Here is a 15,446-nt window from a genome sequence, read left to right as displayed (position 1 = left end):
AAGGGGGTTTGTATGACTACATAAGTTTACTTTATTCTTAGACTGATTTAGTCAACAAAGAACATTACAACAGCATAAAACATTTAATTTTAATTCTGTGGCATCACAGATGCTTAGCCCAGTATGTAATCCTGAAGACAGATGCAATTTGCTCGTTGTGCTGCTGCATCCCAATGGCCAAATGTGTTCCCTTTGTGGCCCAGTTTCCCCTCTTGTTCTGATTTCTGGGTTAGCGCAAGAATATCCAGGAAATAGCGGGTCGGTATCATTTACAGCTTGTGTAGTGGTTATGCTGTAAATCCAGCAGTGATTTTGACTTGCGTTGACTACTATATCCTGCATGCTAGCAGTCTGGATCTCTGTAGAGTTTTCCTTTCTATCCAGAAATGTCATGTATTCCTGCTGCTCTACTTAGAAGAAAGTTCACTCTCATTGCTGAAGAGAATGTGAACACGGGTAGATGGGATGTATTTTCCTCAGAGGTGATGGAGCATAACAAGCAGGGCTTGGCATTGCTAGTGCTTCCCTTTCAGTGATAGCTCTAGATCTAGGACAGGAGTGTAGACTGGTAGAGGACAGAAAGAGTACAGCCTCCTTCAAAACTGCCATATCCTATAGGGACCTGAAAACTTAATAATATGCAATATTAGGCAGGTTCATTTCAGGAGTTCTTGGGTTTGAACTGCTTGGGTTAGACCGCTTGGGTCTAAGCAGCTTATCATGGTGTCACAGTGCAGTTGAAATCTGTAAGGCGTAAGTGACCAAGGTGGGAGTTACTGGCTGTATTGTTGTGGCCTCTCAGGTGGTCCACACTGTCCTTCAGACTGCCCTCTTTTCTAACAGACCTTTGGGCAGGCAGGGCCTGGGCTGTAATAATGCTGTAACTGGGCTTTATCGAAGAACCATGGTATAGTTCTCCATCTGCAGTGTACCCATAAGTTCATAGCCAACAAAACTGCAGTAAGTGGGCACTGCTGACAGAGGACACAAGACAAATACTGCAATCAAAATTGCCCCTCCATTTTTTTTCCTTTTTTTTTTTTTTTTTTAGATGAAGTGAAATCACAGTGAATGACTGAGTTTTCTGTGCCTAATTATGAAGCTGTTATAACATGTTAGGTTGGAAAGTTCCTTTATAATCAATTTTGCTGACACTGTGTTCTGTTTAGAAGAAAATATGAAAAAGGACTAAAAATGGGAATAAAAGAAAATTCATGTGAAAAGGAAAAGAAAACATTAATCAGAATCAAATATAGAACAGAGTAATGAATTACAAATGGCTTTCTCATGATTGTATAGCAGTTCTTTTCCACAGGATCTCTGCTCCATTCAAGAGAAAAATGAGCACTATTCACTGAATGGAAAGTATTCAGAGTTCCATTTTTATCCTTATCATTCAGTGTAGGGGTTGAGGTCTTATTTACCACACTTCAGCGAAGCTCTGCGTTCTCTTGAGTTACTAATTTCACCGTGAGGTTGTTTGAGGTTTTTTTTATATGGCCTTACTGAGTGCTTCACAGACACTAATTAATTCATCCTCACAACACACTTGTGAAAATGATAATGTAATTTCAGCTTTATAGATAGGAATCTAATGCACAGAGCAATTTGTGTCCAAATCACCAGAAATCTATTAGTCAGAAGTTTAGCACAGAATTTTTCAGAACATTATTTTTATAGATTATTTTTATAGCATAAGTTTGAAGCAGTCTCTCTTGGGTTTAAGTGTAGCTAATGTTTTTGGAGCTACTGAGAACTCTAGCTTCAGCTTCATATAGGGTTGGCACCTAGAAAATGAACACAGCCATTGGTGAAAAATGTGTTGTGAATTACTCAGATTATATAAGAATTCAGTTATCTGGAATGATACTCAGTTGACTTAATTATGAGCTTTTCTCTGTTTTCAAAACTCCATTTGCAAAACTGCTTTTATTGTATGCCTTCTCATTTCTTCAACAAATGAGCCAGAAATCCTACAGACATTGCATAAGCTTACACATAAATTAGTTTCCAGGTCCAAGTCCATACAGTTACTATGTGGAGTCAGAACTCTGCAGGGCGGTGTATGTGTGTTTAATTGTTTAAATAAATTCTGGATCATAAAGCATTTTCACAAAGGGACTATATGTCATTTGAATGTGTATCTTCAGATCTAACATTTTCAAACTTTCAGTTCGTGTTTTTACAAGCTTAATAGTATTCTTTTTATTTTTCTTTTTCTCTCTAAAGTATTTCTTTTTCAGTCTGCTTTATTAAACAATATTCTTATCTCATGCCTTCCCCAGAATACATTCTCTGCTGGTAGTTTCATGGCAGTTTGCTGGACAAAAGAATTTGCATTGGGAAGCAACATTGTAGGTTCCATTCCAAGTTCTGATGATTGTGTTTGCATCCTGATCTCTGCAGGCATTAGCTGGCCTCCAGAAACATACTGGGTTTTTCCATTCCTTCCCCAGCTGCACCGGTCACACATACCAGTCAGATTGCTTCCCCCTTTTCCCTATTTAGTCACTGAACTTCCAGTGACAAGTACTAAACCAGTATATTTTCTATTTCAATTTAAAGTATTTCTATTTCTATCCGTATATTTTCTATTTCAACTTAAAGTAACTTTAAAATTTGTAAACCACTTTTTCTGCTGAATTATTGTAGTACTGGGTATGGTAATATTATTTACATCTGAAGTGCATTGCATGATCAGCCTGAATAAGATGTCTGAAAGGCAAAACTTTGTTCCAAGCTGCCAGTTTGACAAACTTGAAATAAACTCCTGTACTAAAAAAGTATTAGACTGTAAGAACCACTGTCAGCTCTGACAGAAGGAGAACATGTGTACGTAAGTTTTTGTGAAATAGAACAGAATAAAATAACTTTAACTTCACGATTTAAGAAAATTCCCTTCCTTGGCTTTTAGTTTTTCAACTCTCTGAGTTATTTATGGTGTCAATTATAGCATAACAAAGGAAATTGGATCAGTTTTATACTTACAAATGCTTTTTACAAATTACTTTTCTTTCTGCTTAGATGAAGATAGGTTTCCATTCCATTGCATTGCATGGTAAAGTTCCTTGTGAGGTTACAATAACTTGTGGTAAATGACACTACATCATGGGTTTAGTTTTTAGACACTGCACATAACTGCCAAGTACAAGGCAAGATTTTCCTCAAAAATGTGATATTTGAAAAATCTACTCCTCTAGAATTTCCTGTGTTTTAGAAGTCCATAAACCAGGTTCTACATTTAGGAGTCCCAGAATTTCTGTTTAGTGATTAGAAAAGGCTGGTGCAGAAGCACCCACTTTAAATTTCTTGGCTTGATGGACCCAGCATAAGCAATAGGCCCCTGAGACACAGTTTGTGTTATTGTTTGCAGGGGAAGAGGTGCAGCTCCTAAACTTGCTGCTAAATTCTTGAGGGTGAGGGTAGGTGGTAGGCATTAATTACCTCAGACTAAGCCCAGAGCCAGCTTTGGAGACGTTCTGCTGTCAGATAAACAAAAGCAGACTAAAGGAAACCCGTGCTTTTGTTGAGATGATGGATATAGAGACTGTCTGTAAGATGGGAGCATGGGGCATTTTTTGAGATTTGGGGTTTTTTCCTCATCCTACAAAGAAAAAAGATTTTTTTTCTTTGCATTAGATGCATTAGAGCCAGTATTATTTTGAACTAAACTTTTTTTTTTTTTTTAAACTTCTGAACTTGATGTGCTGTACGGATATTTAAAGATACTTCTGTGTAGCATGCGACTTTAATCTTCTTTGATGAGATTAATGATTACTCTTAAGCAGGAGATTTTAAACAGGCAGGCTGTTGGGCTTTTATTGTTTGATTTTTATTTTTTTTTTATCTTCTGATGCCTGAGAAATGTTTCACTTCTGGAATTCAGTTAACACCTTTATTCCTTTTCCTTTCACTTTTTTTTTGTTGCGCTCTCTTGTGTCTGAGCTTCCTACTGCTGATAGAAACAGTGTAATCTGTCACACTAAAATATACACTACTTAGATCCACACCTTTGTTAACTTTCTGCAGAGGGAACTTTTTCTGCTTCATATAAGAATTTAAGGGAAGCAAAGACTGTGGGAATAAAGTTTTTTGTAAGACCAGCTATGAATCACCAGAGGAAAAAAAAAATACAAACAAGCTGTCAGATGCAAAGACCCTTCTTTATTAAGGATTATTTGTCTATCTAATGTTTGGCTATCCATTCAAATAGTACTTTTATTTATGTGGAATTTCTAATTTAAGGTGATGGAAACCGATCTTTTCCATTTTTACAAGAAAAGAATTGCAAGAGAATCCAAGAAGGAAAAGTAGACTATGAAGGCAGCTTTTTTAGTGGAAATACACATGGCTGTCCTAAAACTGTTAGGGTATTAATCTAATTATTTCAGATTATTTTTAAAGATTTACAGAAATTTGACATCGTTTCATCATGCTTGACATAAAGGTTCTCATAGCCTACCTTTGTTGGTGTCAGTGGGTTTCTATTTAGGTAGGATTTAGTAAAAGGGGCATAAGAAAGAATAAATTCTCTGAGTAAGAGGGGTCAGATAAATACACAAAGCTGTTACTGTGCAAAGAAAATGAATGCCAATAGAGAATTTGTTTTGGATTCCTATTTAAAAAAAAAAAAAAAAAAAAAAAAAAAAAAAAAAAAAAAAAAAAGTAAGCTGGTGAAAAGCAAATGTAAAATAGCAATAAATAAGGTAAAAATACTAGGATATAACTTGAAGACTTAAAAAAACCCCAAACTCATGTTAGAGCTTCAGAATAAATTGGAAGGAGGGTATGATCTCAAAAAGACCAAAACACCAAAACAAACCAAATTCTGCTTATGCAGGGGAATACTAGAAGATACTGGAAAAAATTCTTTTGAAAAGTGGAAGTTGTATTTCAGGAAAGTAAGCAAGACAGTAGAGGTGTTTAGTATAAATTTGGGCAAAGGACTGCAACATACGAGGCAGACCAAAAAAGCTTTACTAGAAGGACTTTTTAACGGCGTGAAAGTTAAACAAAAAGCTCTTTCATCCACCTTCTTCAAGCACTATCATGTCAATTGTTGATATGCCTCTGTCCAAACTTGCTACTTAAAACAAGGTTAAAGAACCATTTTACATCTGGTGCAAAAGATCAGGGCATGTAACAGTTGCCCAGTAATTTATAGCATTACACACGTGCATCTTTGCTACTGATGCTTCACTGTGTTGTGCAAGTAGACCCTGCACTCTTCTCCCCGTTGAAGTGCTGTTGAAACGCATAGACCATTTTATTGTAGTTTTCAATACCTGAATTTTTCATGTACAAGTATTTTGTCATATTCCAGCAAAGAAGTGGTGTGAAAACATGAATCATCTGATCATAGGTCATTATTACCCAAAAAGGAGTAATGGCCTACAGTTGGAATTATGAGCCAGAAATGCATTTGCAAAGTTCAGAGATCTTCAAATATTGTCTGAAATATCCACGGATTAACCTGGGAATAGTTGTTGATGCTTAAAAACACACTGCTATCATTATATCCTGTTTAATTAACCAGATGATTCTGCAAGAAATTTGTCAAGCAATTCCACTTACAACACTGTTTTCTGGGGAATAGTCTCTTCCAAAGGGGATTTTAAATGGCTGATTCCTTCCCATATGTTTTCAAAGGTCAGACTTTAATTAAAAACCTTTAAGTCACTCCCTCATTAGGACACAGTAGCAGAGTTACGCAGGAAGAGTCAGGTTCTTGATATAACAGCTTGTGAAACATTTCCTTGCTCTGTAACACCTCTCATATATCAGTACAATTCTTTAGAGTTTCATATGTGACATATCACAGTTATTAAAGAGAAACTATTTCTTTCTAATTCATTAACTGTTGCCTAGTCTGAGCCATCTTCACAGAGTGCGTGAGGATGCTCAACTCTTGCCCAGAGATAAGGGATATAATTTGTCATTATTCTGTGCTCTGAGACCACTGGTGGGATTCAAGAAGAAACCAGACAGGATAAGCACCCATTCTTGAAAAAAAACAGGAGAGAAATCATTTTGAAAAAGGACTCCAGTGAAATTCAGCTTGTAAGGGCAGAAAATAGAGCAGTAATAGGACGGAAGATGGGGAACTAAGTTACATGGGTAGAAAGAACAGAATAGGTTGTGCTAGTGAAGGATATGGTGGGAAAACTCCAGAAGCGGTTAGATGAGGAATTGGACATTTGTGAGCCTCAAGAGGAAGAAAGGAAGGAAGAGAGCTGGGTGGAGAGGACAGCAACTGAAACTGGAAGGAAAGAGATAGGAGGAACTTCTACAGCAGGATTCAATTGTGTAGATGTAGATGTCTGGTACCATTTTAGATGCTCATCTTTCAGTTGCCACTCCAGAAGGTTCTCTGTGCTATCTGCCAAACACAGGCATATTTCTTGGTTACTTTGAAGTGACTGAATATTCTCTGGATATTACTGTTTAAGCAGATGAGTTCTATCCCTTCTGTTGGAATACTGATTCTGAGACTAAATGTGTGGAAGAAAAAGCTTGTGGGAAGATTAGGTTTGGGGCACTGAACACAGCAGGAGAGACTAGAGCTGATGGGCAGGGAAGAGGTTTATGTTGTGTTATGGAGACTGAACAGGCAAGAAAACTTGTTTGAGAGGGATAGCCATTTGTGTTGAAGAGGAGGGCCCAGACACAGAGGGAGGTCGGAGACAACAGGAAAAAAAGCCACTTCCCACTGAAAGCCTCCCATCCAGACCCTAGGATGGATTCCAGGATTCAGAATTTCTCTCATTTATGTGCTTTTGTCTGTGAAACCCACTGACAAAACATTCTTCTTATTTAGTCTTAGCCTGAGGTTTTTGCTATTTTACTTTGACAGCTCATATGGCTGTGAAATCTATGAAATAGTTTGCAAGCAGTTGTGTAAAAAATTATATGGGAATAGCTCGCAAGGGATATCTTCATTTCCAACAGGTTTTATAACAGAAGTTAGTAAGATCAAAATAGTGGATATGTGGATTGTCTTTTAATAAATCAGTTTACAAGTTAATTATGCCTATGTAAAAATACAGAAGAATATTACTCCCTTGAATATGCTGAATCAATATTACTGCTTTGAGCCAAATAACTATTAAATAACTACATCAAACAGTTCCAGAAGTGTTAACAGTGGTCACAACTGGATCTACTTGGCTATTCATATCTGGGCTTGGCAAAAAGTCTTGCTGCTTCAGTTCTTCCAATGTAGTATTTGCCTGCACCTTCTGTTATCTGACAGAAAAATTTTCAGAATTTCTTTTTTTTTTAGGCTTATTCGCCATTAAAAAATACTTATATTCGTGGAAATGGAATGAAACAATGATGAACAAAAAGGTAGCCAATAGCCCGTTAAATTGAGAGCAAGGTCCAGGTCTTTGCCTCATTCAGACTGTTAATACTTGCGTGTGCTTTTTCTGGGTTCACAGAATCAATAGCCTTGCTATTTTTGACATTTCTTATAAGACAGAGTAGATTATTTTAATTTTCCACTAGAAGTTTGGTGAAAGTGACCCCCTTAAAGTCTTTTGTTTATATCAGTAAACTACTCTGTGTGTGTCTGTGTGTGTGTGTATATATCCAAGCAATTTAAACTTTTCAGGTGTTCTGCTAACCTGGGCCAGTACTGCCTTGAAATGTGGTTGGAGATTCTAGTTTTTCTCTTTACAAATGCTGATTTGAAGAAAGAAAGTGAGGATGGGGATGAAACACACCAGTCACTAAAGTAGGGTTGAGACAGATTGTCCTTTAGAAATAATATTTTCCTAAGCGTCAGAGTCTTTACATGTTGAAGGGTAAATTGTCCTTTAAAAACCTTCCTACAACAGAGAGCAACTGAGAACTGGAGTGAACAGGGTGTTACACACTGCATTATCTGTTGCAAGAGGCAACTGCTGACAGCATATCAAGGACAGGGGATTTTTAGGGAAGAACGTTTACAGGCTTGGAAAGAGTGATTTAAAGCAGGGAACATATATGGCCTCTAGAACAGGTGATACAGGCTAAATAAAGCTGCTTTCAGAATTAGTGTGTGTTTTTCAGGAGGTTTCTTTTGAGAATACGTTCAATTTTGTTTTCAGTAATATACTCAAAACTTTCTCCCACATAGAAAAATATTTCTGGAGCTTTTATATATTTTATATATATATAAAATATATAAAATACTTTGCATCCCGAACTATATAAAATAAAATCTATAATAATTTAAATATGTTTTAGATGGAATGATCTTTCAAGGTTTTCAGGTAACACAGGTATGTCAAGGAGATACAGTGCTACTGTAATGGTCAACAAGAAACAAGTTCTCATTTTTGGAAAAACAAGGATGACAGCTCTAGGATAAATGGAAGATCATGAGTCATTCACTAAAATTATTTATATATTTTGTTCTTAAACTTTAATAGCTAAGATGAAAGAGCAGATAGCAAAATGTAGGGTACTTCATAGTGATTAGTGTTTATGTCTTGCAGATGGCATATGTTAAAACATAATATTTGAGTTTTTGCAAAAATACACATAGCTTAATAAGAAGCTGAGAACTTCATGAGGAAATATGGGGGAAAAAATGTGAAAAGTTTAGGACTATGTTCTGGTTTGGCCTTAAAAATCTTAGTCTATTGGTTTGATAAGTGGGGAATGAATCTTGTTAAAACAATTAGGGTGCCAGAACAGTGATATTAAAATAGATATTAGAAGTGTGGATGGAAATGTGTTACTGAAGTCTACTATGTGTTAAAATAACAGACTTCTGTGATGGATGCAGCAATGTTGTGTAACCTTCTGGCTAAAAGTTCACTGTGGAAATCTAGCGTAACACAAACTAGATGGATTTAAAGATCTATATAAGATTTTTAAGGGAGACTCAAAGTCTCAGTAAGAACCGTTGGGGTTTTTCATATCTAGTGCTCTTGTTTATGGCTTTCAGTTGGCGAAGAGAGCATCAGGTGTTTGTAACAGTTGAAGATACTGCAGAAACTGTAGAATAGCGACCACTGGTAAAATTAAGCCGACTGTATAGAAGGAAACAGTGGAAGACTCCATAGAAACTTCTTTTTTTCAACTAATGACATTTATGAAAGTGATTTTAAGGCTTCCAAAATTTACTTTGGACATCTATGTTAATTACAAATGAAATAGCTTATAAAGCAGTCTCGTTTAAGAGAACAAGTAGTCACGGTGAGTAAAATCTGAAATGGAGTTTCCTATGCAGTGGAGGTAAGCATCCTCATCAGTTTTAGCCAGTCTTTACTTTTAAGATTTAAATAAAGTTAAAGCTTGCTGAGATGGAATTAGTTTCTATTAAGGTAGAAGTCACATCTTCTCAGGATGAAAAATCCAAGCAAATCCATCTAGGTTACTCAGTGCCTCATCCACTCAAATTTTGATCATCTCCAGGTCAGAGATTCCACAGCCTTGCCAACCTGTTCCAGTGTTTTATCATCTTAATGATAAAATTGGAAAAAAAAATATTTTTTTTCTTTTTAAATTGAGTTCCAACTTGTGTTCCTTGCTTCTCATCCTCTTACTGTGCACTTTCAAAAAGAGTTTGACTCCATCTTCTCTATAACCTTGACCTTAGGTAGTTGCAGAGTGGTATGTTCTTAACTTTATAGTAACTTTACCTCTTCTTTTTGTGTGTGTGTGTGGTTTTTTGTAAACACTTAGCCTGAAGATCTTCATTACTGTTTTGAAATAGGTTTCTGCGAGCGAAAGGTTCTTTCTTATTGCTGGGAGCTCTAAACTTCCATTTTGACAGCACAAGGTGATGCAGAATTATTGAAAGGATAATGAATCAGCAGTACAATGTACCAATTAGATTAATTAGATTTCAACATTTGATGGATAACCATACTATGTGGAGAGATGTGAAGCTATGACCTTACTCCTGAGAGGCAAGAATACAACCCATTGTGTCTCTCTGACATTTAAGGCTCTGTGTGTGTGTCTGTACAGCTAGATAGAGACCTACTTAGGTTGTCTCTCTGTATCATGTCCATTGCCTTCTTGAAGCAGAATTATTGCTGGACTAATTACAAAGCTCCTGTTAGTTCACCAAGCTCATTTTTCTCTATGAGCACTGGCTCATGTATTTGCTGAGTTCGGCTATGGTTTCATTTTTATTAAATCAGTAACGCTCTGAAGATGGAGCATTTGAGTTTAAAGACTATTCCTCTTTGTGGTTTCCATTTTGATACTTCTTTTATGTCACTAGTAATCAAAGAGGTCATGTTAAATACTTCAAATACTGAATAGGAATGAGCTTTTATGCTGATGCTAAGTGTTGAATTTGGTCCAGAAACTATTTTTGGAATTAAAAAAAAAAACCCTAAGTGAGAAAACTATGCTGTTGTTTATAATGGCTTTTGATACATATTTGTTTAACTTAGATTTGCAAATAATAATTGACCATGGTTCCTTCCAGTCTGTTCAAATACTGTGGTCCTTAAACTGAAATAAACATCCTATTTACATAATCATGCAAACATTTATTTGCTTCCTACAAATACTAATTACCTTTCTTGCTCTTTTTTCAGGGAATGTATATCAAATCAACATATGATGGACTACATGTAATCACAGGAACAACTGAAAATGTAAGCTTCTTTATTCTAAACTACTCTTACTGTGCATGTAAGTATTTTCTGTATATCTGCAGTGCAGTTTGTAATATGAAAATTTGCTTTAAATCAAGCCACTTTTTATTAATACTTTTTTTCTTTATCTTTTCTGTTCATGTGTCAATTATCTTTGTAAAAAGGACACTTGAAAGTAGGCATAGAAAAATATCTATGATGAACTTACTAATAACTAACAATATAACAAGATTAAGTGCTTGAACATCTGTCCTCAATTGTTCTTCCAATACACCTTTCTAAGAGTGTTCATGTATATGTTCTCTCTGTCATAAAAGTGTTTTCCTTTATACTAAGTACATTTTTCTCACATAATACCATCATCATTAGTCTAAAATAATTAATAATTTATTTATTTTTAGATTAAATTATCTGTAATTATATCTGTTGTATTTGATTTTTGCTCTCTACTTCAGATAAATCTCTCAGAACATAGGACAGTTCAGGTTCATATAAAAAAGAAGTATTTTTCTGTCACCAGAACAGCAGAAATTATAGGGGGAAAAAAATGCCTCAAGTGTTTATATTGACCAGAGTAGTCAGAAAATTGCAGTTACTGTTAAGCATAGTTGTTATCTGAGCAGTCCTTAATATGTGCAGTCAGCTTACCTTATGCAGTGACTAAATATTGTCATACAATGATGAATATTTTCTTGCTAAGAGTTCTTTGTTTTCTTCTTAGAATAGACAGTATTTTTTTGTGTGTGATTTTGATTTTGTTCTTATTACAAAATTAATTGAAACATAATGTTAGAAAAATTAGACTTTTGGAGGTGATGCCTGTTCTCGGATTGACTCATAGAAAATGAGTAGCTTCTGTATGTCTAAGCAATTCAAAAAAACAAGTTGTAAAAACAAATTGTAAAACAGTTACAATATGAGCAGTATAGGTGGATGTAAAAAACATGGGTAATGGAGAAAGATGATTTAAAATATTGTATTTTTTATCAGACAGGTTATAGAATGATCTTTGATAAACCAGAAGGTTTTCAAAGCTAGTAGTAATTACTGGCAGGACCATCACTAAGAAGGGAGAAATTGTGGAAAGGAGCAAACAAGTTTTGGTACATGCGCAGAAATGGATGGATGGTTTGACAGTGTTAAAAAAACTTAACAATCCAAATGACTGTTGTGTCAGGCTGTATAAAATGTTCTTTTATGAAAATAACTGTTCCTGAAAGAATTGTATTAGGAGTTCAGTACCATCGTATTTTCATATTTTCCATCACCTCTAGTAAAAACACAGAAGAAACCAAGAAAAATGTATTAATTATCATTTTCATTGTAGTCCCAGAAGCGTTAGGCAAATCTGAACTGAAAGCACACGGAAAGGCTGCAGCACATAAGTCAGTATGACTGATCATAGAAAAACTAAACAGTGTGACAAGAGCAATGAAGTACCTTCTAAATATCCTTCTGGTTACTTGACTTGCAATTCATAATTATAAATTTGAAAATAATAAATTTACTTCAACTGCTGCAATCTAGTTACTACGACAGACTTCATAATAGGGCCCATCCCTTCTGTTTTTCATGTAGCGTTTTAGTCACACTATTTTCATTCAATCTTGGATCTGTTTAACAGCGTAGAGCTGGATAAATTACAAGTTTAGATTTTATAAAGCTAATATTGAAATTATGTAATGCTGACACGCAAGGAATGTAAAATTAGCACTGTGCAGCCAGCCAAAGATGTAAATACTTGCTGGCATACATCAGTAGTAGGCTGGCCCATATGGGTGAGCTTCATATGTGATATTTTGTTCTACTTAATTTATATGTACTGAGTAGTATTGCATCATACAATTTTTGTCACTCAGTTGTTAGACACTGTAAACCCATGGAAAGCCTGATGATTTGTGTGTCACAACTTTTGAGGACAAGTCTAATGTAAATTAAAATCTGTTTGCTTATTTATATTAACGCTGTTGGCAGCATTTAAGCGTCTTAAAATAACTATATATCTATTTTGGTCCTAAAACTTATGAATTATCCATCTTGATTATGTTGCAACAGATTTTATTCATAGATTGAATTACTCATGCTATGATTAATCCACTTTTTTACTGTAATTCTAATTCATTTTAGAAATATAATGCAGTTTGTAGGGAAATTATTCATAGACGTATAATTGAAATTCACAGGAGTTACTAAATTTCCAGCTGCTAAAATTCTTATTTTGACTAAGATTTAGATGTCAAAACTTTCTGATAAGACACCAACATAAAGTTGCTTTTTTATTTTTGCTAAAAGTGTAATCACATGTGCAGATAAACCAGCTTCAAGACGTTTAATTTTTGGCATTTCAGCAAATTGATTTTTCAATTCTTTTGAAGGGATAATTGACCTCAGAGCCAGTGTTTAATTTTGAAAGATAATAATTAGCTCAGCCTCGTCACAGTCAGGAAAGGAGCTAAAAAGAGAAAGAACCAGGCCTTTGCTTTTCCAACTAGTGTCAGCTGAAGTTAAATATGAATGGTGGTGTTGACTTCAGTTTCCTGCTTACCTTTTGTTCACTGTTTAAAGTGATCAAGTTTGTATTCACATTGAATTCTAGCAATATCTTTCTTTTACATGCTTAGTCCTGTGCAGAAGAGCAAGCTGCCAAAGTTCTGCAAATTCCCAATAAAAGGAGAAAGTGACACTTGAGCCAGGTAGTTCTTCACACCATCCTATAAAGTACGTTGTCAAAATCTTGTTTATTTTAGCGCAGAAGGACTGGGATGGCTGGAGTTGTGAGCTGGCTGTAGTGACCAGGTAGTTGAGCTCAAGGGCAGCACTCCCCACTATGGGAGACACAAAAGCCCTTATGAGAGAACAAGCAGGTGAGGAGTTGGAACACAACTTGTGGCAGGGAGGTTGGGCAGAGCAAGGGTGGGAGTGACAGCAAGCAGTAGGCTGACAGTAAAAGCTGTGCTTGGAATAGCCCTGTAACACACTTGGAATCAGTGTCAAATATTGGCTATTTGCTCTATTGGCTTGGATTTCCTTACTGATAGAATAATTAATGATGTCTCCCCTGCTCTCCAGCAGCTGTGTAGGCTGCAGAATCTATTGATTAGTCAGAAGGTGCAGACTGTTGGAGTGATTTGACCTCCTCATAGATGTGTCTCTGGCATTTTATTCAGAAGTAATTGCAGTTTTTTTCCTCCCAGTGGCAGTTGGTGGTTTTGTTGTATTGCTTTCTCTTGTCTTTGTTCCTTTTGTTTGTTTATCTTATGTTTTTAATCTCCATACACAAAAGGGGTGGAAATAATGGGTGAGGTTGGTGAGGACTGTTCAGCTGAAGAGCTCTTGCCCATTTCCTGGAAGTCTTGATCGGTACGCAGTGAGGTCATGAATATAAGCTGCTACACATCAACTTTAGTTCAGATAAATCTTTTCTTCCTTCACGTTTGACACCTGGCTCTTGTGCCATGGGCAATTATGTTATAAGCTGGCTCCAAGAAGCATCCAGGAACTGAACTAAGTTACAATAACATAACTCCTTTTCTGTGAGGGACTTCTCCAACGGTTTTACACCTAGACCACGCTCTGTAGCAGCAAGCGGCTCTTTTTCTGCCTTTCTTAAGAGTCTGCTTCCTTTGGTCAAGGAACTTGAACTCTTACTTAAAGAGTATTTTGCCTTAAATGTTTCTGCATTGTTTGAGATGGGACAATCTGTCCTCTGCTCTCTGACTCCATATCAAACAAGTGGAGTAAACGTTCAACCTTGTCCAAGTCTCCTGGCTGATCTACTTCCTTAATAGACAACTTCCACTGAGAGTTATTTCTCAAGGTGATGTATCATCTCTTTTATTCTTTTCTGGTTATTTTCTCTTGAATTTCAAGTTGGTGTACTCTGCGTCAGTGGAACGCTCTTGTAAGCTAGTGCACAATGCAAGTAAATTGCCTTGAATTTTCAATTCTGTACTCCTGAGTATGACTGCTGATCTCCCGCATGCATTACAAATTTGTTTTACAGATTTAAGTTCTGGTTTCAATGAAGCACTTTAAAATGGTTTGCTAAATAGCAGTTGACCGTATTCAAGTGGCTTTTCAATGGGTTTTAATCCATTTTAATGTGATCAGAATAAGCTATATTTAGGATAAAGGAGTGTTTCAGCTCAGCAATCCCAAAATTATGTGAATGGTATATACGGAATGGGGGTGTGGGGGGTGTGTGTGTGTGTGTGTGTGTGTGTGTGTGTGTGTATATATATATATATATATAAAAACTTCCTGAAGAGCTAGTCTGGTACCAGTATTATCCATTGGTAAATTACCACTTTCTGTGTTCAAATGGTTAACCTAGTCCTCTCTTGGAAGGGCAGGAGCCGTAGTGTTATTTGCAGAGTATCTTCAGCACACTTAAGCAGTAAAGCTGCTATATAAAGGACTGAGAGACTTGCTTTTCTGTTACACGCATGGTCGGTCCAGCCCTGTCCCTGACCATGCAGTAAACTCGGTATTTGTTGACCTAACAGACTTACTTCTACGTGATGTAAATTCACTCAGTGTATTCCCAGTGAGACTGTGATTGCTCGTACTCCCCACAGAGAGGTAAAGAAGGTAGAATGGTTCAACCAGTCAAAAAGTCTGTTCACCAGCAATATAAATGTGATTTCTAGATTACTTCATCGAATTGCCATCTGTAAGCAGAAAAAACATAGTTCCTTATCGTACTGGATCCGGCTGAGTCAAACCACAACATTTATAAATACAGTTTTTATAAATACAACCAATTATTGTTATTTGATTTCAACATCTCTTTGGGCACTGCTTTCTTGCCTCCTTCAACATCAGTGTTTTAATTCCTGCTCT

At 36.1% G+C, this 15,446-nt stretch overlaps 1 protein-coding gene across 3 annotated transcripts in view; it reads left to right on the top strand.

Moving 5' to 3' along the window:
• LOC113480255 (connector enhancer of kinase suppressor of ras 2-like) overlaps window positions 1–15,446 on the top strand; it is a 210,694-nt gene that overhangs the window by 109,810 nt on the left and 85,438 nt on the right. For all 3 annotated transcript variants that reach the window (XM_026848893.1, XM_026848894.1, XM_026848892.1), the window contains exon 7: window positions 10,545–10,604. In XM_026848893.1, the coding sequence (XP_026704694.1) occupies window positions 10,545–10,604 (60 nt within the window). The remainder of the gene's footprint in view (window positions 1–10,544; window positions 10,605–15,446) is intronic.

Source organism: Athene cunicularia, assembly GCF_003259725.1.
Source record: "Athene cunicularia isolate RWA chromosome 4 unlocalized genomic scaffold, athCun1 chr4_part3, whole genome shotgun sequence".
Taxonomy (NCBI): domain Eukaryota; kingdom Metazoa; phylum Chordata; class Aves; order Strigiformes; family Strigidae; genus Athene; species Athene cunicularia.
The sequence above is the reverse complement of the archived record's forward strand: the minus strand, read 5'-3'. Positions and strand labels throughout refer to the sequence as shown.